This window comes from Streptopelia decaocto (genome assembly GCF_964273445.1).
Source record: "Streptopelia decaocto genome assembly, chromosome: 8".
Taxonomy (NCBI): Eukaryota; Metazoa; Chordata; class Aves; order Columbiformes; family Columbidae; genus Streptopelia; species Streptopelia decaocto.
This window is the reverse complement of record NC_138662.1, coordinates 13,086,960-13,113,700: the sequence shown is the minus strand read 5'-3', so window position 1 is coordinate 13,113,700 and position 26,741 is coordinate 13,086,960. Positions and strand designations below refer to the sequence as shown.

The following is a 26,741-nucleotide window of genomic DNA, read 5'->3' as shown; positions in this document are numbered from 1 at the left end:
TCCTGTGTTTTACCCCACTCCAGAAGCCGTCTCTGACCCACTTGAAACAAACTCAGCCTTCCCTGTTATGGGAATAGTAACAAAAGATTTAAAAAAAGAAGTATATAACCTCTTGGCAAGGGATTTCCCAACCCCAGAGACCTGCATCCTTCCCTTGATGCCTCTTTGTCTCTCCCCAGCCCTGAAGCTCTCCCCCATCTCTTTGATGGCTTCTCACAGGCTGCTCATCTGTCCCTTCAACTGCACCTTTTGCTTCTCCACCACCTCCCTGCTTACCCTTGGGTTGGGATTTTGAGGGAAGGCACCTGAGGCTGCAGACAAACACAGAGCAAGCCATGACTAAATATCTGCCATCCTCTCCAGGCAGCATCACATCCTCCAGGGGCGTCTTTTATCTCTTCCTCCCCATGCCCCATTAGTGTCCTTGCACCCAGCTCATCCCCCATCCAGTCCCCACACTCCCCCCTGGACTTTTCCAGCCACTCTCATGCTTGGCAGCAGCCCCTCAGGAAACCCAGACACCAGCCTTGAACAGACATTAGGTAAGCAGACAACGAAAAATAATTTATTTGAAAAAGGTCTATACCACAAGTCCATCTGAATTGCCTTTAACTTCTGTAACTCTTTATTAAAAAAAAAAAAAAAATGCAAAGAGCAAGCAAATAAAAAACACAAAGCATGAAATCCTAAGCTCTTTGGAAGAAGTCAAAATAGCGGGTCCTGGCTGCAAGGGGCACTGAGCAGCGTTCCTGGGGCGAGGAGCCAGCCTGCCCAGCCGCCAGCATCTTGCCAGGCAAGGGCGGGGGGTTGACTGGTTTGAACTGCTCCACGCTCCACTTTTAAAGCAAAACAAGCACTTTGGATCAAAGGCTCTTTTTTCAACAGCCGTTAACAAGCTCCATGTGCACTGCTGCATCTGCATCTCCAGTGCCAACCTCTTCATGAGCTTTTTTTTTTTTTGAGCAAGAGAGGTAGGGACCTTATTGATGAGACATTTAATAGTTACATGCTGAAAGGAGCTACTGTACCAAGCACTGACTGCCTTTTCTCTGGACTTATGAATCTGTTCTTTGTTTGGTTTAAATTATATCTCAGAGCAGCCTATAGGGTAATCTCTGAAGATATGTTTTCTCTCTGATCAGAAATTACAGACCTGCTCTCCATCTGCAGCAAAGTTACCAGAATCAAGCTTGGATTTAGCACTTTAGGGCAGCCAAGGCAGCACTTACAAAGGCAGGAAAAAGCAGCTGTAAATGCTGGAAGTAAACAAACAGCCCCTTATCTCCACAATAGAGTGCAAAAGATACAAAGAAATTTTTTATGGACTAATCTTTCAGGGCAAAAAAAAGAGCAAGAAAAAAAAAATGAATTCAGCCTGCACTACCAAAGTACCCCAAAGTGAACTCACTTTGCTCCATGCTGCTTTCCGGCTGCCTGCTCTCCTGCACTCACAGCTCTGAGTCTGCATGATGTTTGAGGTGGGGCACAATGTAACAAGCACTAAACAACATTATCTGTCACTGCTAAGCATCAGAAATTAAAATATAGCCTCTTACCTCCAAGCCACACGCCCTGCTGATTCAAAAGTACTGGAGAAACTCAAGAAGCACTCTGTACATGTACTAAGCTTTCACGTTTTCTGTACATTTGGGCTGTGAGAAGAAGGGAGACACGATCCCGGACTTCTTCCGTTGCCATATAATCTGAAGGAAGTGACCTTCGCATTTGTTGCTTTGATTACAGATTCAGAAACAAAAGCCCTTCCAGAGTGAGTCAGGACACATGAGAGGTTGAAACACAACTGTTAAAAATGGAGGCAAGCTGGGAAAGCATTACAATTATTTTTATTTCCTTTGTAATATTAACCCTTTTATTATGAAACAAAAATCAAGTAGAAAAAACAGTAGTTACTGACTAAAAGGCATAGCACAAGGTGCCAGCCCCAGGGCAGTGGGACACCTCACTGTGGGAACACAGGTCTCTGCCAACCCCTGTGGCACAGTAGTTGGCCAAGGACCCCCAGGCCAACAGTTCTGTGCTTGTTGGGAGCTGCCACTGTCCCCTCCGGCTCTTCCTCTCCACACATCCCCATCCAGGGGACAGAAGGAGCCTTTATGCTAAAACTTGGCACAGCGCTAAAACTTCAACAAGCCACCTCCACTTTCCAGCCCTGGGAGTGAGGGCTTCACCCTGCAGCAGCAATCTGCTGCCAATCTGCAGGTATGTGAGTAAATGAAGATGACCAGAGCTTGTCATCTCAACACACCCATCCTCATTTTGCACACTCACATTTCCATAGTTCCCTGCTGCAACAGGTACCCCACATACAGTGTTTCACTGGGTTTCCCCAACTTCTTTCCAAAGCACACTTTGGGCCACTGCCACTGATGTGGGTGCATGTGAGGGAGGAAAAACCAGGAGCTTACGTCCTGGGCCACCAATCTGAACTTGTTCTGAGGCCAGGGTCAGTCTCCAGGAGCACAGTTTGTAGCTGGTAGAGGTGCAGGAGTAAATCAGCCTGCTGCTCCCTTCTCAGGACTGCTTTCTGTGTGCAAAACATCAAGTTATACTGAAAGGACACCCAGCTCCTCTCCCTGATTTCTTCTGCTCTGGTGCATCAACCTGCAAGGCTTCAAACACCTCTGGGATTTGACACAGCAATGCTGTGTCAGGAGTAGCATAGGTTTCATGCTACAGTGCAAAATACTGAGGTCTCCTCCAAAAAGCAACATGAGATGATTACATTACACTGCTTTTGTCAAAACAAAAAAACCCAAGCAAAAACAAGAAAAGCCTAAACACATATCAAACAGAAAACCAAAGACTATGCACCCAAATCCAGAAGTCTGTAACCTTGAGAGCTCCAGTCTCACCTCCAGGAAGGTAAACAAGGGGCATAAAACTTCAAATTTACAATTACAGTTACTTCAAAATCTAAAATACAAGCCTATTCTACTTTCACAAACATAGCTCAGCATTATTAATCTCCTTTTATGTGACGCAAGTATGGATATACTAGCTTTTGAATCACACCACTGACTCACAACCTCTGGCTTCACAATTCATGTTAGGAAGACTAATGCCAAAGGAACAACCCAGCCCAGGACCACAGCACCCAGCATGGGCTGGAAGATACAGGACAGGGAAAACCTCACAAAATGCTACCAGAGCAGCAAAAAGCTCTTGACATGCACCAAGACAATCTCACCTGGGATTGATAACAACCTTTTCCCTTTAGCTGGATGTTCTCCTTTGGTTATTTATGGTCCCAACTGAGCAGTCACTACATAGAGAGGACAAACCAAGAAAACCTTTCCACTCCAATTTTGTATAATCCATGGATCTATTTTAATAGAAAATTCAAGTTCAATTCCAGGAACAAACTAATTTCCTTTTGTCAGAATGGGAAGCAAGAACCTCAGGATCAAACTTCTGAAAGCAACACCCTACTAGAGATACACAGCTCCCACTTCTGAGAAGTACCAAGCCCACTTGGTCCAGCTAAACTCCCCCAAACAGAAGGCTCTATGTACCAACCTCTGAGGCCAACAACAGGCTCCCTTAAGCTGCAGAGCACTCTGTAAAGCCAGAGCATTCCTGATGCTGCTGGGAAGAGAAGGGCTGCCTGATCCATAGGATCAAAGTTGTTCTCCCCTTGCCTGGGGCTGCCTCCCTAAACCATCAATCCGGCCACCTCCAGAAGACAACTCACCCCAGCTACCCCAGACACCTGGGATGCAGTGAGGTGCCAGAAATGTCTTGCCTTCCTTGTTTGATGCAGAGGAACTAGCTTTGATCAAATATCCACCTTTTAACTAGCTGCAGACAAAGTGGGGTTTTGTGTGGGTTGGTTTTGTTTGATTTTTTTTTTTTCCTCCTCCAAAGGTTACTTTATAAAAGCTAACATTCTTATAGTCATGAGACTACAATAGCTCTCCACACAACACTCAGTATCACAGGTTTCATGAAAAACCCATAAGCTGGCCCCACATCAGGCAGGAGGATACCAGATCAGGTCCAGCCAGCTGGTCCAGACTGTACCAGCAACCCGGGTAGCAGATGAGACAATTTAGGGAGAGTATTTCAGAGTAATAAACTTGCATTTGTCTCCAAAACACAGACTCCAAAGCACCAAAATAAGACAGAAAACAGACAGTGAGTCATTTTTCCTCAGAGAAATGACGTGAAGGTTACCTGGGTGGTGCCAACTTCTGCCCTGCTGGGATGACCACAGGGACAGGAATAGCTGGAGGAGGAACAACACAACTCCTTGGAGGATCCAGGGCTTCCAAACAAATACAGATCTGGCCTGTGTAATTCATCTGTGCTCTCACTCACAGCTGATTTTTCTAAACCAGAAAAATCAGAGTTTACAAGTAGTGCTGCACATTCATAAGAGGTTCCAGCAGTGACAAGCTGTAGGAGAAGCAAGAGTTAAACAGGGGCAAGTCTCTACAACTCAGAGGCCACCAGAAGAAGAGTTCCAGGCTAGGGTTTGGGGACGGCAGGACTGCGAGTCCTCACCAAAGGCTCTGTAACCACAGGGTGAATGCAGCACACCCCAGCCACTCTGAATAAGGTGAACAGATACAGTGTGCTCAATATCAGAGAGGAATTACTCGCTCCCACTTTCACTATGGCTTAGCAAACACCAACTTACGTGCCTGCCAAGCGCACCTGCCCAACCAGATTCCTGATGGGCTTCATCTACACTGACATACTTGCTCTCCAAAAACAACTGTGGCAACCGAGCACGTCCAGCCTGGTGTCAGCCAGACAACTCTACACTCAGCATGATGGGGACCTCTTTGCCTAGGGCAGCAACCTTTCTGGAAAGACTTCTCATCTCTTCATTTTTTTCCTGTTCAGTTATAACCTCAGTTTTCCTTTCCTATTGCACTTCTGACTTTTTTTTTCCTAGCTGTTTGTTTTCCCACCTGTTTGTTTTCACACACTTCCTTGCAAGATTGTGCTCAGTTTTGCACTTTTGACATACACCTGATGGGGTCAGAATGTTTGTTTATTTATTCTCTGGTCTCTCCACTCTCTTTCCTTGCTTGCACAGCCAGTACTTTTTGGGCCATGCAATTCTTGCACTGCCCTCTCCTGTTCTTCCAGCTTCCTCGCTCCCATCATCCAGCCTTTTGCCTTCCTTGCCCATGCACAAGCCAGTGACCTGCCTACAGCAGACACCAACGAGCGTGACCTTCTCCACGCCATACACCATCTGCCCAGCCCACATCACCCTACCTAGAAACCACTGGCCCAACAACAGGTAAAACCAGGATGCTCAGAAAACAGCCCATAATTAACAGTGGCCACACAGTGTAAGTGCCTTACTACAGTAACTTCCCCATCACCACCCCAGCTCTGCTGGCACCACACATTTGCACCCAGTGACAAGCAGGAAGAGGAACACTGGGGAACCCATTGCAGGGACAGTACCTCTTCTACATCAGCTGAAAAACCAACCACAGAAACATCAGTCTTAAATCTAATGTTGCTTGGACTGTCAATGATAGCTTTTAATGGCTAAACAACATCACCCCCAGGCTATTCTCAGCGTTTTGGTGACCCTTATTCTCCCCACATCTCCTTATTCAACATGCACATTGAAATGAATGACAGTCCAATTAGCAGGGAAAAGTGTATGTGTGTATTTGTGTGGGAGGGTATTTAAGCTAATATATTCCAGCACTGATAGCTTTATCCTCTTTGCAGTCTCTCAGAATGAACTGGCCTCCATCTGTAGAGAAGATTAGTAGAATTACTAATCACTAATTATGACTCAGAGGTTTTAAGAGCAATACAGACTGTGCAAGGGTGGCCTGATTTTCAGAAGATGAGGAGACAAAGATAGCACAGTGTTATTTTAAGCACATGGACAGTCCATCCAAGACTGCAAAGAACTGCAGTGACAGCGCTAGCAAAAGGAGTGACAGAAAGCTAAACACTCATAAGGACAGGAAAAAAAGAAGTATGGAAAAACTAGCATGTGCCCGAAACACTTTTAATTTGCCTTTTCATAAACCTCTAGTCCAGTCAGAACAAGTTGGCCAGCCTCTCTGCACAAGACCAAAACGGAGATTTATCCAGGCAAGTTCATGCAGTGATACATTTGTACAGGAGCCTGGTTCTGAGAAGTGGCGCCAGCGACATTTGAAATCTAACATTTTTTTAACTGTGTCAGATCGAAGAAAAAATATTTATACAGGCCAAGCGGTTAGTGAATAGAAGGCACTGTTTGAAACTGGCACCGTAACACCCTGAAGGAAATGAGATGAAGTTCAGAGTCTGGTTGTGAAGTTTGTCTGCTAAGGAAGAGGGAGGAGCAGTACCAAAATTGTATTTTTGTTTGAATAAACTGTCTCAAACAGAAAACGTATCACGAACTCAAATGGAAATATGTCTGTCAGAGAGTTTTGGAAAGCTGATGCTGGAAGCACGTAAAGCCAAGTTTAAGCTGTTAGGATGTAGTGCCCATAGCTGGTCCTGTCCTCAGTTCTGCAGCAGTCTCTCCCAAAGCCCCAGTCCTGGGGAAATCTGTCATGTTCAGATGCAACAGGGGCTTCAAGCAGAACCAAAGTTCTGCAGGTGATGTATGAGCAGATCAGATCCCTTCAAAAAGAAAAACAGCTGGATGAAGGCAGTCAGAGCAACAGATAACCCCCGGTACCTAAGTTTGAATCTTTGAAGGGGCACATAGTCGGCATCCTCCAAAAAGGTCTTCAGGCTTCCTTTGGAAAGCCCTGGGTTGTAAGGATGCCAGAGATGCTTCCTCTGAGCATCACTCCCAGAGGAAGGAAAGCTCTGCCCTGACAACACAGCACTCCCACTTCGTGCTCACCCTTACTGTGCCAGCACACCACCCTTCACCATTGTGAAAAGGGAAAAAGGCTTCTGCAATTTGTCGTCAGCATTTTTTATAATGAAAAGTTTAGGTGTGGTAGCAGAGGAAACATGGTCCTCGCTATCCAAACCAACTACGTTAGCAGCGTAGGAAACAGAAGTCAGCCGCTTCCTCTCTCACTCCTCCACCCCAAGTACATGAGACAGACACATGTATGAAGTTTATTTATTGTGCTTCATCAGCAAAATTTTTTCACTTCATACAGAGGAAGTGACCTTTCAGAGGTTAAAAAGCACTTTGTCTAAAAAACCCACGTGAATTCAATTTACACTTTTACACCAGAGATTTTTAGCCAAATTACCAGCGTAACTGAATAGCTTAATCACAAAGATGCTCCCATACTTGGTTTTATGTCCAGCAGATATTAATCACATGTCATTCTGCAGGGAGTTTGGGGACAGTTTGCTTTGTTTCTGTTTTCCCCTTTGGCATGAGCAGGCTGACTGACATGCACTTTAACCCTAACACTAAAGTATTCACTTCACCAGTTTTTACTTTATGAAAAGTTAGTTGCGTTATCAAATAGACTTTGATGCAATTTTCTTTTATTTTTTAATGCTTAAGGCATAGGGGCTAAAGAGGAATAACTGATGAGGGATGTCTAGGTGAAATTTTGTATTCATACCTCATGGGATGACAGGCAGTAAAGTATGGTAGCGTTGACATCCTAATGAAAGTCAGGCCAGTGATAACACAAGTAACTGAACACAGGATGAGTGATCTTGGAAGTTTTTGGCTTTGCCACTGCTTATTAACCACATTTATATATTAATAAAAATTTCACTTTCTGTTTTACTGCTCTATAATTAGATTTAAGACAGGTGGCCTATAAAACCAGCATGGGAGAGCCCTGCCAAAAACTTTATTTTGGAAGAAGTGTCAGGACACCCAGAAGCACCACACTCTTCCACTGTGGATTTTGGGGGATTCTGGGAAGACCCCGCCAAAACTCAGCTGGCAATCTGAAGCACTACATGCCAGCTTTCCACGACAAAACACAGCCCTGGCTCCTTTCCTTCATAGAAAATGGGTACCCTTGCATGAAGGCACCTATGCCAAATTCTCACCTAGTTTTTTTTCCAAGCTGTAATAGCATTAGCTTATATTGACTTGCTGTAGTTAAAAAGAAGATCTGTGCCAGCTCTTCCATCAGCTGTCTCTGCAAGTCTCTGGTTTTCCTAGGACAGGCTTTCAGATGCTTTCTGCCACAGACAAGACAATGTTCCCTGGCATACAACCCAAGCACACAGAGAGGATAAATTCACATACTGTACAACCCTCTTCCCCTCACATGGATTCAGAGGTTATTTCAGGGGGAAATGGGACAACCCATGAGCACTTTGGCTCTGAAACTCCTCCAGATGAATAGGCCTGGACAAATAGGACATCCCTTCTCCTTCGGCAGTAGAGGCGGATAATGGCAAGCACCCTGGAGCAGAGACCAGCTTGGGAAAGTACCAGAGCTTGGCTTGCTAGGCTGGGGCTGAAGTCCCTACACTGGTGATCAAATAAAACAGCAGCCTGTAGGAACTCAGGAGATGTTTCCTACACAAATATGCTAGAAACACAAAGGCTAAAGAGGAGGTGACTGACAAAGGCTGTTTTGTTCTAGTTGGGTTTTTTAGGGGTTTCTTTGTACCTAAAGGTACTAAGACAGGTAAAGGCTTTATGCTGGCAGAGCAGATTTCAGCCTCCCTGGCCAGACAGCTCTGCCTATGTGACAACCTCTGCACCTGCTGACTTCAGAAGATGTAGGTGAGAACCCTGTGTAGAAGCATGAGGGTGTTAGTGGTTTCTTTGTGTTGAGACTCAAAAAACCAAACAACAACAACAAGGAAAAAAAAAAAAAACAAACAAAAAACCAACATACAAACCAACCAACCAAAACTAAACCACAGCCAATCTCAAAAGTTACCAGCCCAGGGAGAAATCCTACTGGCTTTCATTTCACCACAATAATGTACTGATGATTAAAAACTGAAAATAGCCACCCAAAAATAGCCACTGACACAACAAAGTGGCATGAACCGCAAATATGGATCAAAGCAAACTGAAGCCTCCAGGGCTGCCCAGCAGCTCAAGAGCCCATCACCTCACCCCTCCCTGTATGTCCCTTGCACGTACCTCAGTGACAAAGTTGTGACTTGTCTCCTGATTTATTACACCATACACAGCCCAGGGAGTCCACACAGGGGGCAAAAGTGTAAGTTCAGTCAAGTAAGCCTTTATATACAACCTGTGGCACTTTTCTCACCTGGAATATTAATATGAAGGAGCTACAGAAATATGAACATTCTTGACGAAGCCAAGTTGGGAAAGGACCTGGTTAAGCACCTGTCCTGGTGCCAATATTAATAAGAACACAAGGCAAAAACATGCTTTCATCTGGTTGCACTAACTACAGGGCTTATTTTAGCAGGAGCTTAAACAGCATCCCTACTAGGTAGGAGAGTGGTATTATATCCATTTTATAGACAAAAAAGGTACAGAGAAGGAAAACAATTTTGCTCAAGAAAATGCAGGATGTATGGTAATGACACAACACATCTCACATCCAAGATTAGAGCTTAGTCCTATAGACACTGTAACGTGACACTTCACATAGAAACAATTCCATGGAGAGCTCTGCACTGTGCGTTTTGCTCCTGTATTGCTCCACCAAGCCTCAGGTGAACAAGCATAACAGCGCAGCTCAGAGTATTATACATCTCTGTATGCAGAGGTCATGCAGCTACCCTCTCTAGATGTTCCATAGCTTGAAGTGTTTAAAAAAAAATGGAAAAGTCATATTTGATTTGACCTCTTACAGGGCTCCAACATCCAAACAGACCAGTGATGTTTAATCCTGTGTGCTCAGCCCTGCACCCACCAGACTCAGCTGGGATACTGTCAGTGGTTTCAGCAGCAAAGAGCCCAGTCTTCAGCACAAAAAGCAACACTTTATGTAACCCAAGGAAGAGCTGCAGGGCATTTGTTAAACCATCTCTCTTTTATACACTCCAAATTACCACTAGGAAATTCCTGATGTTAAAATGTGAGAGTTGCCTGATTCCATCTCCCAGGGATGACCCTTAGAACTGCGAGCCTGGAGCAACAGGTCACTGTGCATCCCCAGCAGTCTGGCTGTGCTCTCCTCATGGCTGTGACAGGCTGTGGGCAGATGGGAGTGAGAAAGGGACACACTCTGTTCCCCCTCTGGTTTAAGGACCACCTGGAAGGATGACAGAAGGACCAGTCTTCTCTTTTTACCAATTTTCACACCCCAGTTTAGGACACAGGCAAAAGTCAGTGATGCTTTTCATAAAGGTGACAGTTTAATGCACCAACAGCCACTAAAACATGGTAAGTTTGAGCAGAGGTACAGTCACACTTCGTTTAAAAAAAAAAATAAATCTCTTTTTACTTTGAGCCAACCATTGGAGAACTGCAGCTGAACAGGCTGAATACAGCCGTTGTCAGAGCTGGTCCTTACTGAGCCATTATTCTAGCCCTGAAGGGCTAGGATTTGATTCCATGGGGACACAGCAAGGAGCAACGGCAGTCTGAGCTCCACACTCTTTACATGAGTGGACTGCAAAAATAACATACACATAATACAGGTGTAGCTGGACTTTATTTATAGAGAAAGAAGGGAGCCAAAGCTGCATCCCACATTTCTTCAGATCAGTAAAGGTGGGCAAATGAGGAGCAATGATGCCTGTACCCCCGCATTCCCTCACTATACATGATCTGTGTTCCTCAAGTGACGTGTCACATATCAAAGTGTTTACATCCTTCATCTGCGCAAGATGCCAAGATGCATTCAAGCACTTGGTAGCACTGTCACCATAAAACTGTTCTCCCACTCCTAGGCATACTTTAAAGCTAAATAGCAACAGATCCTTTTGGGATTAAATAGACACAGATGTCCTTTTAGCATGACTTTCCCATGGAAGTTACATCCTGATGGGTCTGCAAAGCTGTTTGTTATGAGCTGTGTTATTCTCTGTATTGCAACACACCAAGGAGAAGGGAGAAGCAGCTTTGAAATACAATAGCACAATGTAGCAAACACATTCACTGACACTGTAACCAGGCACAAATCACAAGTTTACACGTGAGACAAAAATACAGACACACAAAAATAAATAACTGCCAGCAAAAACAGACTCCAAAAAGAGTGACACCACCCTAACGGCAGCTGGGCACCACAGTTACTGCAAGTAAGGTGCTGTATTTTTTGCCTGCAGGAAGAACCACCTCCCAATACTTGTTTCAGGACTCATTGCAGTCCACCCCAAATAACAAATCCTTTGCAATGCAAAGTATTATCATATTACAATCTGCCACTATTTAATGACACAAACAGCAGAAAAAGCTACAGCCGGTCTCTCCCACAGCAGCATAGTGCTCTGGGTGCCTGATGGCAGCACAGGCTGAGAGCTGAGCTCTGTCTCCCAGATCCCAAGCACAAGGATGGTGACAGCAGTGAAATGGGCTCTGAGGGGCTGTGATACAGGGCAGTCATCTGCCAAAACACTTCTAGATAAACTGGCTAATAAAACACATTTAACATAGAAAATACCTCTCCCAAACCCCAAATTTAAGGCACACAGCACTGGCTGTTTGAAGGCAATATTGGACATGAGCTCAGACCCTGATTATAAACCTGCCGAATATCTTTGCAGCACAGCTGAGTGGTGGCTCTGGCTCGATGTTCCTCACCTGGGGTGTCCGCACTTAGGAATCAGCCAGGTGACTGAGCACATGTCCATCAGGTGGCACAATGCCTTTTTTTTTTTTCCTTAAACAAAACCCGGAGTGCTAACTGGGGGGTTTTTACCTGGTAGATGTCCCGGAGGCCACACCACGCTCGCAGGGCTTGCCGGCATGCCCGCAGCCGGGCAGCGTACCATCTCCTCAGCGCTGCCACCGTCACCGTCCAGACGAAGCGGCTCCCGCTGAAGAGCAGATCCTCCACCCCGCACATGAACACCGAAGCCATGAGCTGCTCCACCAGCAAAACAAACTCCCCGTCCCTGCTGGCTGCTGCTGGCTCTCGCTCTCCCGTTCAAACGCCTGGCATTACGCAGCCTGGCTTTATACGGCAGGCGGAGGCCAGGGGTGTTGCACAGAGCCAGGGTCAAGCCTTAAAACAAACTCCTCTTTCACAGCGTTTCCTGGGCAGATTCCCAGGCGTGCCCCGGCGCCTGAAGCAGAGCCAGCGGCTGCACTAGCTCAGCCCCACCAGCAGCTCACACAGCAACCTTGTCCTTCTTAACAGCTTACAGAAATCTCTGTTAAGCTCCAGTAGCTACCACTATGTTTTCTAATTAAATTTTAACCCGTTTGCCATGTGCCCTGACAAACACCCCATTTAGACACTGCAGGAAAAGAAGGAAACCACTTGAGAGCATTAATCGCCGACGCTCTTCAGTAAACTGGGCAGGCACTTCGCACAGCTCCTGCCTAATGCCCGGTGCTATCTGCCTCCGACACCTCCTTATCTGCTGTGCAAGGAACAAAGCTGTCATCATTTTCTCCTGGCTGAACCCGTGCTCAAATCATACACTAGAAATCTTATTTTAAAAAAGCACCTGTGGGAGCCAGCAATTGGAAGTAAAAAAATAAAAGATCAGAATAGCTCCTGTAGAAATAGATGGACTAACTTCTCTTCCAGCTCAGATTGTGACAGATGCCCACAGCACAGAGCCATCTCCCTGCTCCACATCTCCTGCCAGCTGTTGCATCTACCAGTTAAATGCTGAACACCTGCTAAAGAGATGATTTTGCTACACTCTTGAACATAACTCCATTAATGCAGTACTTGCTGCATGAGAAACAAAGCTGCCTGTGCTAGCTGAGTTCTTCACAAACAGCCCACAGCAAATAAACACTGACATAATAGCCCACAGGAGATTCCAGCCCTGCCTCAATAGTCAGTACAAAATTAAGCAGCACCTTGCCCTTCTAGGGATTAAACTGTTAATGCCAGCAAGCTGCACCTTTCATTTGTGAGCTCTTTCCTATTAAAAGCTAATGGAGAATGGGGAGTCAAAGGGCAATTAAATCTTTCTAAGACCCCTCAGAGGGTTTGACATTTCCTAAGCTTATTTGGGACAGAAGCTACAGGGGGCCCCACATGCCACCATCCACACCTTGCTGAAGAAACTACTCTGAAGTTTACAAACAAACAAGAGACCAACCTCTCCATAAAAGTAATCTCTTGTTCAATGAAGTGAATGAGCAGGGGGCAGGAACATTTTGCACAAAGGCTGCACAGGAGAGGTAAATCCCAGGGTGTTGATGGTGTTGCTTCTCCAAAGGCACCAACTGCAAACAGCCTCTACACCAGAGTCATTGCAGCCCTGTCCCAAATGCTGTTCATAGAAAGAAGACATTCTGCATGCTCACAATACAGTGAAAATATTCACTAAGTTTATTTTATTCCCCATTAATCAGCCTTCTTCCTATTGCAATTCTATTCTCATGCATTCGACTCCTGTGTCATATTTGGGGTGATGTAATTCTGTAGACAGATGACTGCATATTTCAGGCAGGCTTTGGACCTGTATGTTTCCAAGAATCACACTTTTTCCTTTTATACATAGAAAAGCAAGGGTGGCTCTGTTCCTCATGGTGCCACTATCAATTGGCTGTGCAGATGCCGGGGAGCTTAAATATCTCTAAGTCTTGCTTTCACAAGAGGAAAACAACAACAACAACTGTATTTCAAATACTATTAGAAGCTGCTAAAGTGAGCTGGTGCAGAGAGACATACAGCTTGTTATAACAAGAGGCAAGTAAAGACTCAGGGTCTCCATTGAAATACAGCATGTATATATCCACCCTGTGAGTTTTATCACCCCTTTGAATGCTGTCTTAGAGCCTGTAGCCACAAGAAAGTCTTCCATCTCCTCCTCCAATGTTGCCCATCATCACCGTTCTGTGTTTAGAGAACTTTATTGTCAGCATGAATGTACGAACGGGAAAAACTTTTCATCTTTCACTGGAGTGGCAGTGGCAAATATCTAGAGAGAGTTATTCCAATGACCTAAGCCCATACCAGTGCCAGGCTTGGCAGCGGGTAATTGCCATTCTTTCAGATAATGCTGCTTCAGAGGAGAACAGCCAGGAAAATCTCCAATAGCATCTGTCCATTATGGTCAAGTCATACCCAAATTTAAATGCTGAAAGATAAAAAAAGAAAATCCAATTTTCCAAGTTCCATTTCTAAAAGAAAAGAAGCTCTGTAGTTAAAGAAACAGCGCAGGGAATAGCCCTGTCCTGTGCCAGGAAAATCCAACCAACCTACTATGAAAAGTTCAAATGCTTCTGCTCTGTGTCTGCTGTCCTCAGCACCTTTGTTTCCCTATCACCTTATTAGAGTAGAAAAATTAGAAGAGAAAATCCTCATCCTTAACACTGCACAAGAGATTTTAAAGCTGATCCATTATTCATAGTACCTTTAAGTTGAACTTACATGTTCAGCACTGTTACTCTTCATGCTTTAAAAGTTACTGTGTGCCTGAGTGGTGGCCTCAGGCGACTCCATCTCAGCAAGCAGAGCCATAGGTGCTCAGGCCCTCCTTCAGCTCTCCCAACCACTTTACCCATCAATACTTTCACTACCTTGTGCAGGCTTCATACTCTTATAGTAAAGTTATAGCTCCACATGTAGGCTAGAGCAAGGCAAGAACCTATTCCCGACTCTTATTTATGGTACAAGGACTTCAAGTCCGGTCTCGTGAATAAAAGCTTCACACGCATCTTGTCATTCCTTCTGCAGACAAAGTAGGTAATAAAAGAAATAAGCAGCAAGTGCCATCTGGACTTCACCTTCCCAGCTGACCCAAGAACATGAGGCACTGGTCACACCTTGGTGCACTGTCCCTTCAACCTGGGGAACAGCATTGAACACTCATGAAACAAAAAAAGAGTAAAGAAAGCTTATGAAGCAAAAAGCAGCTAAAAGCAATTTAGAATAATTTTGGTGTTTCATTAATAATATGCAGCTAGTGATTTACCCATTCAAACTGATCTCAGTTTTTATTGACTTCCACTTTTAGAACCTGATTCCAAGTGGGTTAATTGGAAATACCTAAATAATATGCAGGGCTCCTTAGAGTAAGAACAGAGATGACAGAAGATTCAGCAAGGGAAAGCCAGTAGGATACTCAGATGGCTTGCCATGGCTGTAGAGTATCTAGATCTCTATTGTACAAGGGAGAAGGGAAGACATATCTTAGGAGATGTCTTTGTAGATGTATGTTCCACTTTCAGGCAAGATGAGAGACAACTGTTGCAAATCTATTTGATGTACAATCATATGAACAACAGGGCATTCATTTCTGATAAGAAATAAGCCTACAGAACAGGAATCTAAGGGGAACATCAGTTAAAAAGAAGACAGAAAACTTGGTGTGGCAGATTCATGCTTTTCCTTACATTATTGATTGCAGTTCCAGAATAATGAGTATTAAAAGAGAACAAAGGTTTGCTACCAGCATAACAGGAAAAGATGGTCCTAAGTGGATTCTCAAGCTTCCTTGCATGTTACCTTCTGTGCCAAAATGAATGGAACAAGGCTTAGCCAAATTGCTGCTTTTCCAAGTAGCTTGTATGAAGTTCACCTGAATAGAGAATTCATCTACCTGTGAGACCACAGGACAAGAGCATCAATCTTTCCTTATATCTACAAAGCGGTATTGCTTCTAGGTACAACTTTTGATTAGACATATAGGAAAAAGGACACACAGACACACAAAGTCCCTAGCTGCAACCAATGAAATCAAAGCTCTGATCACTTTTGGTCTATGAACCTTCAACAGTAAAAAGTGAGGTATTGTACAGATGCACAAAATGCCTAATTATATCAGCTAGCAGATGTCTGCCCTAGCTTTAAAAAGTGTGCTTTAAAACACACTTTAATCTCTAATTTGTCCTCCTATATTGACTACACATAGCTGCAACCAATATCCATAGTATTCTATAGTAATAGAGTAAATAGTAAAGTTCAGCAAAGATACAAAACAAATGAAAACAAAAACCAAGATGGTCCACAGAAGGTTATGAGAAATGGTTCTGTTCCACGGCACACACCATTATTTTAAAATCTTGCTGTTACCTTAACTCCCAGGGTTCAAACCCTCAAGCCCTGATACCCTGAGCTGGTCTCAAGTCAATGCTCAGCATCACTGAGGTCCATGCTAGGACCCCAAGGGTTGTGGTACCACTTGTCCACTGAATTCCCACAGGAAACCAGCTACAATCCCAACTCATGCTGCTGCACCCAGACCTTCCTCCTTTCTGCATACATCTGTGTGCAGATTTTTGAAATCTTCCCATTTTGCTCCATTTAAAAGTTGTATAATCATGCATTGTTAGCTTGTAGAAATACATTTTCAAAAATGCCTGGAAGTGCTGATTTATAGAGGTTGTCATGAGCATGAACAACAGGATTACTTAGGAAATAGAACTTTCTCAGACAATGCTGAAGCTGCATATCCCTATCACCTTTATTTAAAATTCCCATCATGAAACAAGCCTGTCAAGCTGTGAGCATTAATACAATTAAGCCTGAATAAAGATGAAGTGACTTTTCAAAAATAATTCTTGCAACACTCTGGCCCTTAATTACCAATTTAATAAAGATAAAGTGAAATATGGTCGTTGGTCACCCTCTCCTTGATATTTTAACCTCTCAGTATGTAAGATGCTTTAAAAGCAGCACGACTACATAGGGTAAGTCTGTAATCCAACCTGCCCTGATCAAGAACTTTTGACGCAACATTCAACTTCTGGTAAAAAGTGTTTGCAAACCAATTTTGTTTTTCAATAATCTCAAAGAGCCAACAAACAAAAAACCTGACACACCTAAAATATCCCTAACCTACTTCAATCCTTTATATTGGCATTAATTTTGAGGACCTCTCATAAGTCTACAGTTCCTGAAACATTTGTCTACCATTCATGTTACCAAACTTTAATTTAGAAAGCAAATAAAATCTGCATGAAAGGCCCATGCCACCCTTCATTAAGGCTAATAACAGCATCTGATGCAGGTATTTGGACACACACCTCCCCCCCACCCCAGGTGCTGCACCAGGAATTTCGATTCCCAGCTTTTGCCCACTGACCTGCCCCAAAGTCAATGGAAGGATGCAGCTGAAAACCACAACTACACCCCAAACAATCCACTGCAGCAGAGGGAGGCTTTGGTACCCAGTGCTCTTCTCTCTGGATGAGGCATAACCTCTAATAAGCTCCTTTAACAGCAGCTTTACCTACTTCTAGATGAGGTGCTGCCTTTTTCCCTCCTCTCAGAGAGCTTCAGCTGTACACATATTGCTCTGCACTAATGATATAAACATAACACCATGACAAATAAATACATTTTTGAATATGAACTGCCACTGTGCCAGAAACATGAATTTTCTGTAGTATGTATCCCATAGTAAGCTAATTTGCACTTAACATCAAAAATGAAGTGCCACTGCCTTTTAACTTTGTAAATGATTAAACAGTTTTCAGTCTGATTCTTCAAACAACAAACTTTCATACCCGCTATACCTAGACCTGCAAAATCAGGTCAGGTTCAAAACAAGTAGCATATGCTCCAGTTTCACAAGTCATCTCTCATTACCATGCTATTGCCATCAGTACTTGTCACCCAGTTTTTGTAACACAAAACTAGCTCCTCCAGTACCTTACAGCCAGTGTATCAGGGCTACAATTTGGCAAAGCTCCGCTGACCTCAGTTAAAGCGTATGGACCTTGTGTCCAAGAAGTCTACGTGCAATTTGGCATCAGTACGCACAACTTCTAATGCATGTTGCTCTTTAACGTTTACTTATATACAAATTAAATTTATACACACTTATTTCTCAGTCAATAGACGTGCATAGCATCATAAAGGCAGTTTGCACAGGGGAGACACATAATAAGGGGAAGTAACACCCCAGACTTCTGGGGAAAGAATGATGAAAATACATGAGAGAAAAAAAATTGATCTCCATCTGAAAGAGGATTTGTTTCTATCACACACGTGAAGCCTGTGAATGCTTTCAGACAGACTGATCTTTATGCCCTTTCTTGGCGGGGCAGGTTGACAGCAAGCTGAGCAGGCTGGGAACAAGCAGGAAGGTTGACATCTACCCAGTCACCAGCAGCACTGCCTGCAGCTCTCCAGGCACAGAGACCTGCCCCGGGGACCCAGTACAGCAGATCAGGATGTCTGTGAGGTCAGTGCAACACTGCCTTTCCCAGTCCAGGATGGGGCAGGAGCCTGGAGAGTCATCTTCCTCTTCTCTGCATGGTGGGAAGGGCTTCCTTCTCAGGGAAAGTTTAATTAGGAGGGGAAAGTCTGGTGACTTGGTGACATGGGAAATCATCCTGCACTTGGTGCTACTCCCAAGCCACATCTGGAGGAAACGGGAGAGCAAATGAGCACAGGGTGGAAACCTGGAGCATCCTCAGAGCTGCAGAGAAGTGACACAACCACCACCACTGCCGCCTTCCCTGCTGAGGGCTTCACCCAGAGCCACAGGGTGATCAGGCCATGGTGGTGCTGCTGAAGGAAATTATTCATCCTGCACCAGCCCAGGCCCCTGCAAGAGGGAGACACCCCCCAACCTCCATATTTGCCAGGGGGACCTATGGGAAGTGATGGGACAAAGGAGAAGCCGTGACTGCCTTTGGAGATTGTGGCAGGAGGAGCTATGTCCCTCCAAGCTGCTGATTTTGCCTTTCTAATATTCAGCCCTATAGCCTCTTGCTCACACATAGACTGTGCTTGTGGCTCCTCTCCCAATAACCAGGCCACAGAGATGCTGCCTAAGCCTGAAAAGAGACAAGGAGCCTCTACAGAAGAAGTGTTGAGATGCTGTGGAACAAAAGGACAAACAACTGTCACACACCACAAAAAAAGTTATAGGAAGGGACAAACCCATATTTTCCCTCTATGACTGCAGTTTCAGTGGTCTCACACCTCTACCTCCCCTGAACAGGCAGGGGAGCAATAAAGTGCACTAAATACCTTTAGCATTGTAGTTTTGGTGTTAAAATCTTAGGAGTTTTGGTGCACTGACACACCTTTCTGACTAAATTTCCACCTCACATGTCCAAATATTCAGGTGGGTCATCACAGTCCCCTTCACCTCCCACCTAGACCTGATACAGCATATTCCCAGCAGCTGAGAGCAACACCACACACTTCTCTGGCATTTGCATTTTAGTAATCAATGTCACTCTTCCTATTCATCACCTCACTGAAGCTTTGAAATGCTTCAGGGTCTTATCAGAGGAGCGGCAGGTTCAAAGCCTGCTTCTCTGAACCAGTGGCTGGTGCAACATCTTGTTCCTCCAACCAAGGGGATGGAGTTCCAGGCAGGGCAACACATCCAGCCCCACCAGTTTGTCCTGTGCTTCCCATAGCTCCAGCAGCAGCAGGAGAGTTTCTTCCACAGCTTTGCTGACCAGTCACTGGGACAGGCACTGCACTCCATGACAAGTACCAAACCTGCTCAGCTTCCCTCAGGCAGCAGCCTGCAATGGGTGCTGGCATCACCCCACAGCTGTTGCAGCCAAATATGGGGCAGCAACTCCTGCATTTTGAGTTGTCAAGGAGTATTAAACAGAGCCTAAGAAGTCAGGTAATTACTTCTGGATGAAGTATTTGATGGTAGATATAAATATGTGAGAAGCATGAAAACCCAGGGCTACCCCAGCTTTACGATTATTTTATAGCCTAGTTAATCAATGACAAATGGGGTAGAATTACTACATAACCTAAATACCAGGCGGAGATCTACAGTGCTGTAAGAGAAAGCATAAATGAGATAGTAAAGTTTCAGCATTTTGCATGATATTTATGGCCATGAACGCAGAAATAACAACCCAAAACCTATCACTCTCCTGACAGGAATCTTTTAAAGACTGAGAATAAATGATGTCTAACTATTAGAATTATATCCTCAGTGCATTCATTCTCTCAGGATGAGTAACCCAGGGATGCTGTAGCCTCCAGAAAAAATCATGACGCAGAGCAATACTCTGCCCTTGATTAGACTTTATGGGTCATGCCTGCCCAGGAAAGGTGTACACACAGCAAAGGGCTTGTCCTTCCCTGAATACATGCTCAAATGACAGAGTTCAGATAACTAGATCCTATTAAACATGAACTAAGAGACCATCTTGGATGCTTTTGTGCTTCTTCTCCCTACCTGCAGTTTCAGACCATAGTACTTTAAATCCATATACTAAGTTGCCAGCACTCTCAATGCTATGGAATGACATTTTCTAAGAATACAGGTATGCTGCACTGTGTTCCTTGAGCTGGGAAGCAAAAAAAACATCACTTCACAATGTATCATCTCTTGTTACAGCAATTAGTGCCTCATTTTACTAACAAAGTACCTGTACAATGCACATTTGTCAGCTCTGAGCAAATAAATAGGGAATAACCATCCAGAATTTGAAAAGAGGCAAATTGGTATGTTTCGTTGTTAGAGCAGATGAGCATTAGCAGTCTCTTTCTTGAAGGTGAGTCTCAGTGCTGGGTGTCTGACCATGGAAAATTACATAGCTCATGGCATTTCCCCACATTGCTCATACAGAGCACTAAACATCTCTACAAATAAGACTAAAGCGAGCTTTCCAAAGCACAAGAGCTGCTGGCCCTTCAGAAAGTCAGTATATACCCAGCATCACAGAGCCAAGGGGTGCAAGGAGCAACCGAACCAAGGGAGAAGGAGAAAGAGCAGCCATTAAAAGGGTGCTTTTGTCCTCAAAAGGCCTCCAAAATAAACAAACAGCATGGCATGGGCTTGATCCAAAGCCCATTCACATCGGTGGAAAGCCTCCAGCTGCCCTCAATAGGCTCACAGCAAGGCCGGGCATGCCACAAGAGCTCCACGTGCTGCCCCACCAACACACCAACCCCCAGCAGCGATTCTTCACCACCACATCCTGCAGCTCCTCCTGCCATTGCTCGGCTCTTCTCTCCTTGGCCTCAGCAGGCATTTTGCAATCGTTAGCTACTCAAGCCATCCAAAATTTTTATTGTATTAAAATACAGACTTTGAAATAGTACTTTTTTTCTACCCAGTCCTGGGAATACAGGAAGATGAATGGGTCATAAGTCAATCACCCACATAACTGGGGCCCACAAGATCTGTCTCCACACCAGAAGCCTAAACCATATCTGCTCTGTACTTTGTGACGTTTCTTCTGGAGCCACCACAGAGGTCAGTCCTCCCCCAGCTGCCACTCTTATACTTGACTTTGGAGAAGAAATCTGCACTGGTACTACACCAATTCAAAGTTTGCCCCACCAAGAAGGGTGGATCAAGTTACAACAACATTTATTTTGCATGTTCAAGCTGAGCAGAGGCCCTCCAGGAGCAAGGAGACTCAGTAAGGTTTTCCCTTCCATTTCAAAGAAAAGCACAAAGAGAAAGGTCTGATGTCAGCAATGGCTGTATCAGATGCCCTTGGGGTGGGAACAGTGACATCAGAAACACAAACAATGAGAAAGGAAGCAGGGAGGGAAAGGAAGCCGGGACAGAGGGGACAGCAGGATGGCTGTGGCCCCAGCTGCTGAGTCAGCCTGCTCAGGTCAGCAGGACATCACCCCTGCAGAAAGCAGGGTGCAGGTGCAGGACACAGAGCCTTGTCCCTGCCACGGGAGATTTCCCCGTGTCTCCCACCAGACACATGTGGTACAGCACTGGGGTTCTCACCCACCCTGGCACCCCACTTGCCAGCACATCTGCCACCACAGCTGCAGCCAGATCCAGCTGTGCAACCCTTTATCGGGTTACAGGCAGAGGGTGGTGACATGGGTGCAGATGAGTGGGTCACCCCAGCCCGCTACTAAAAGCAGCAGAATCGCTTGTCTTGTAGCTTACTGGGGAGAACAACAGAGAAAAGGTAATGGTAGAAAGGAAGAGTCGACTTTACCAAAGGGCTCTTAATAGCGTAGATTGTTAAAAACTCATCTTCAGTCAAAAAAAAAAAAAAAAGCAAGCAGCTTTTAAATATAGTTTGGATCCAGTGTTTTGTTCTGTTTAACCTCTTTAAACTTTTCTCTAGTCACCTTGGCAGTGCAGGGAAGCCGAGCAGGCGTGCTGGGAGCAGGGGTTCATCCCAGCCAGGTTCCCCACAGTTTCCTCATCTCTCTTCTGGCTGTCCTGCAACAACATATTTTTCCCAATGGAGGTCAATTGGAGACCATTTGTGTGCTTAAAGTTTATTCCTGCTATAACAGACACAAATGAGAATTCAGCATTTGTTAACAATTATCCTAGGCAATAACTTAAGTGTCCCCTGTGTACTTCAAATGGAAACAACACAGTAACTGAGCATTACCTGTTGGCAGAGAAACATTTAAATGGATGGATAAGAGTGGCTAAAATGGCTTCTTGAAAGAAAAAATTCTCATTTCTTTCCTTTTCCCCCCCACCCTCTCCCCTTTGGGACATAAAGCAGGCTTGCAAACTGCCCTTGCCATTATGAGAGCTGTGATTCAATCAGCATTTCATAGTCATAATTAACAAGTATTTGTTTTCATGGGCATGATTCCTCATTTGCCAAGGCTGAAAAATTATAATGCATTTTTCCCCATCCTCCTTGGTGAGGACATGAGAGCTTAGCCAGTGAAAGGAAGCCATTTGGAGCAGCAAGAGGATGCTTGGAAACAGAGCTGGAGTGCTTATATTAGGCTCTTTCTGTAGTGAGAGGATCAAATTGACATTTAAAAAAATAGCTGTTATTTGCATTTAGGTTAATGGCCAAAACTATAGCACAAAAAGCCCTTTGCCTGCCTGTTCCAGCAGGTCATGCCATCCTGCCTGTCTGCTCCTGGAGGCTGTTTCCCAGGAGCTTTGCTCCCATCCTGCACATGTGCTTAGAAGGAAAGATCATAGGGGACATCAAGCCCAGGGAAACCAGAGCACCCAGTCCTTCTCCTCCAGTACCACATCAGGAAGAAAAAGGACTTCCATCTACTGCTGACTGTGCCCTGCTACACCCCATTTCATTGCCTCCTGTCCGATATACCTGTTCCTCAAGTTTTGAAAAAACACACAAGAAAGAGGGGCCAAACTTCCTTCTCCTTACATTCACCTGCCCCTCTTACAGTACGGAACACTGCGTACTGTGAGATACTGGGTGGCTCACCAGATCCTGTCCCATCTTCAGCATCCACCAAAGCTGAGGTTGCTCTATACCTCTTGCCCACTACATCCTAAACATGTTTTTCATCCCTCAGGGAGGCAAACACGGATATTTGGGCCACAGCAGGAAAAATGGATCGAAGGAACTGTCAGGAGACAGGCAGTATCTTTAGGGTGGGAAAAACTCCAGGACTAGGGTCTTTGGGGAGTAAAGCAAGCACAGCTGTAGGCTGAAAGGGATACCAATGTACCATAGATTGGCTGTAGAGAAAATAACATCTCTCTTTGGGGGCACAGATAGAAGGGACCATCCCTCCCCTACAGTAGCTGGCCTTGACAGGACATGGGGGCACCTGCCACATCCGCAGAGGCAGTAAACTCCCTTAGCACACAACTCATTCCTAGGATTCACATAAATGATAACGGGAAAATAAATTCAGTGATTCAAAACCAAGTTTAGTGGATGCTGTATTTCTAAATCCTCTGTGAGTAAAGAAGTTACGTATAATGTCCTTCACCCCTTTCTCCTGCTGATTTGTTAAACCAAATAAAAACTCCCACAAGAACACAGCCACCACTGGAATACAATTCATGTTTCTGTATTGCTAAATTATACATTGGTCTTACAGCACGTAAAATAGTAGCACAGCACCATCTGTTTCTCAATATGCTTGCTGCCAGCTACCATAGCAGGGATTTACTCGCATATCCCTTTCGAGGTACGGCTGAGCTGATGGGCAGAATGTCTGTCAAAGAGATTAATCCCCTGCCCACTGCACATTTGGGATATACCCTACTGAAAAGTGGGGACAAATCGGTTATGTTCTGATATACAGGACAGACAGTGCCAGCTCTAGTGAATAGCCCCTGATTATGTTATGCATCCTTAAAATATTGTGAGAGAAAGCACATTTTCCAGCTGTTTGTGTCTTATGCCAGAGCATATTTATACCAGCAATTTCATTTTTAAATATTCCAAGGGTTGTTGCTAGCTTTTACATTACGATAGATGAAGGGTAAGGAGAATAGCAGACAACATTTCTACATCTTTATACTTGAAATCTGAGGGGCTTGTACACAAGTACACATGAAAGTCTCAGCTGTTAATCAGGGAGCTTTCAACTTATTGTATCTATCTGTTCAAGCAGACCTTAAATAGTAGTCAAAGCACCAGGGAGCTCATTATAGAGCAGATCCTGAAAGCAATTGTCCCCACGGGTGGTACGCTGGGTGCCCAGGCCCAGTGACGTGGGCACAGGGTACAGAGCCCTGTGGCTCCCTCAGCTGGGTACGGAGTTATTGCTAAAAGTCAGATGTGGCAGGCAATGGACGAAACCCCACACACCTGATTCATCCAAATTCTTGCTCTTGTGCCTGGGACCAAGTCCAACACAGCCTGTAGCAGCACTGGCTCCTGCTGTGGTAGCAAATGCTTTCAGCCTGTAAAGATCTCAGTACATACCCCAGCACCCACCCAAGGCCAGGCAGCACCCCCACATGGTTAAGTCTTGGTCCCCTCCGCATCCATGGCAGACATTGCATTCAAGTGAATGCTTGACCCACCAGCCAGCCCTGCATCAGGAAGAGGTACTGGCAACACTCTCACAAAGCAAGCTTAGGAGAAGCTTTTGAATACTTTTCATGCTCAGTGACTTCTGACCTGAGCTCCCAGGAGCACCTCCACAGACCGCAGGAACATACCCCCCAACTCAAAAGGTAATAACAGTCTCCCAGGCTCAAGCAACTCAACAAGTTTCTCTCACCTGAGACTCAGGAGACAGGAACCTTCTGGAGGTGAACGTTGCTTGCACACCTCACCCTCTACCACACGCCATAAAAGCCTTTCCTTAGCTCTGTATCCAGGTGCTCCACTCAGTCCCCCAACCTCAGCTCGTGTCTTCTGCAAAGCCTCCGTGGAGCTGCCACGAGTCAAAGGCTGCTGGCCACACACCACGGCACCCGAACCGGTGGCTGCAGGCAGGGGAATTCCTGCAGGGCTGGGAGAAGAGGCCAAGCACCTCCCAGGGTGCCTGGGACAAGAGAGCGCCTGTCAGGAGACAAAAGCAATGAGCAAACTGGTTCAGCCTGTTGCTGCCTCTGCTGAAGGCCAGCTCGGCACAGGAGGTGTTTAAGTCATGTGTTCTCTCCTGCCCCAGCTTGGAAGGAAAAGTAAAGGAAAGAAAGTGGCTTCACAGGATTTTTCACTTAACCATTTTCAAAGGGGATATTTGATGACTAAAAAGAGAACAAAACAAGAGTTGAAACTTCTATGCCGAAGTCGCAACAAAACATGATCTTCTTTCTCCCAGATTTTGTTTTACATATACACACCTCACCTTCCACAGCCCTCATTTTACTGATCAGAGCCAGAAATAGGGAGACTTGTTTCCCCTTCTCTCCCCTCCAGCCTCAACTATCACACAGGCGATAAAGAATCCAGACAACCAGCACCACTCCAAATGAACAGCCCCCACATCTTCACTTCCCATGAAAGTAAACAAGATGATCTGTGAATGATTCAGAAAAGTTTCATCTGACCTTGAAATACAACCTGTGATACCTTTCTTATGCCTTACATATCTCAGTTATCACAGGTGTAGGTTTTGGTAGCTGTTGAGTTGCATACGGGATGCATCATACAAATGCACCAAAACACATAACAACCGGCTGCCACAGCTGATCCCAGGCTGAGCTGGTCCTGCTGCATTTGGTGCCAGGGAGGGCAGGAGGAGCCCAGCCCGTCCGCAGCTGCAGGACTCCCCCTCCACTATCAGAAACATGCTCAGGCTTCAACTCCTCAGGTCAGGTCCAGGAGCTTAGACTTCGAGTCACTTTTCTTTATTCCCTTCAATAAAATGACTTCCTTGGGAGAAATTGAGGTATTAGGTGTGTCATTCTTCACTGTTGCGCCCCTGTTAGCATCTGTGTTTTGCTGCATTTCAGCTACCACTGCCTTCTAGTAGAGAACTATTATTTGGGGAGAGATTCATCCACTTTACTGTGCATCCCAGGAGGACGTGTGTAAAATTAGCATCCCCCACAGTAGCCACTGGCTCTCCTACAGCATCTGGGGTTCTCAGCTTGGAGAATGCAATACTCAGAACTTGGAACATCTTGAAACATCCCCATGTAGGTGCACCTCTGGCATGCTATTGAACCATTAGTTTATACCTGCAGTTGCGGTATAGCCTTTGCTTAATCTTTACTTCCCATTACCACATATGGATTTAATCCTTTCCATCATTTCACTCTTCTTTTTCTCCAGTCCCTTTGCTAGGACACCACAGCACAGAGAATATCTATTTTCCCTTACAAGGAAGTCTCATGCATCCTAACCTGTTACATTTTCCCATTTTTTTTTTTACCCACAGTCACACAGAACAACCTCCCTGTCCAAGCTTAATAGTAGGCCTGGTCTACAGATGAAACCAGGCATATTTTGCCAAGAGACTGGTGCACAGATTGAACTCTAGGACGGCTTGCTGATAAGGTTTCTGGTGCTCCCTTTTCTAGCAACTATAAGTGCTGTGTGCCCTGGTTCATTCCAGATGCAAACCCAACCTTGCTTAACATCTTTTAAATTCATGTCTGCATAATCCCTCCCTCCATTAGATTAATGAATGAAGTGTTTCCAAGGAACAGAAGTATACACATTACCTAATTACAGGAGTCAGGCT

General features: G+C 45.0%; 1 protein-coding gene across 7 annotated transcripts in view; it reads right to left on the bottom strand.

The window, feature by feature from the left end:
- Positions 1-26,741, bottom strand: part of FRMD4B (FERM domain containing 4B) — a 131,225-nt gene that overhangs the window by 71,754 nt on the left and 32,730 nt on the right. For 2 of the 7 annotated variants that reach the window (XM_082059772.1, XM_082059773.1), the window contains exon 2: positions 21,987-22,080. The exons of 3 other annotated variants lie outside the window; for them this stretch is intronic. Coding sequence is in view for 1 of the 4 variants with exons in the window: in XM_082059770.1 (XP_081915896.1) it covers positions 11,733-11,894 (162 nt within the window). In the remaining 3 variants the exon portion in view is untranslated. Of the gene's footprint in view, positions 1-11,732; positions 11,913-21,986; positions 22,149-26,741 lie in introns of those variants that run through there. 2 more of the 7 variants (XM_082059774.1, XM_082059770.1) reach the window with 2 other exon arrangements.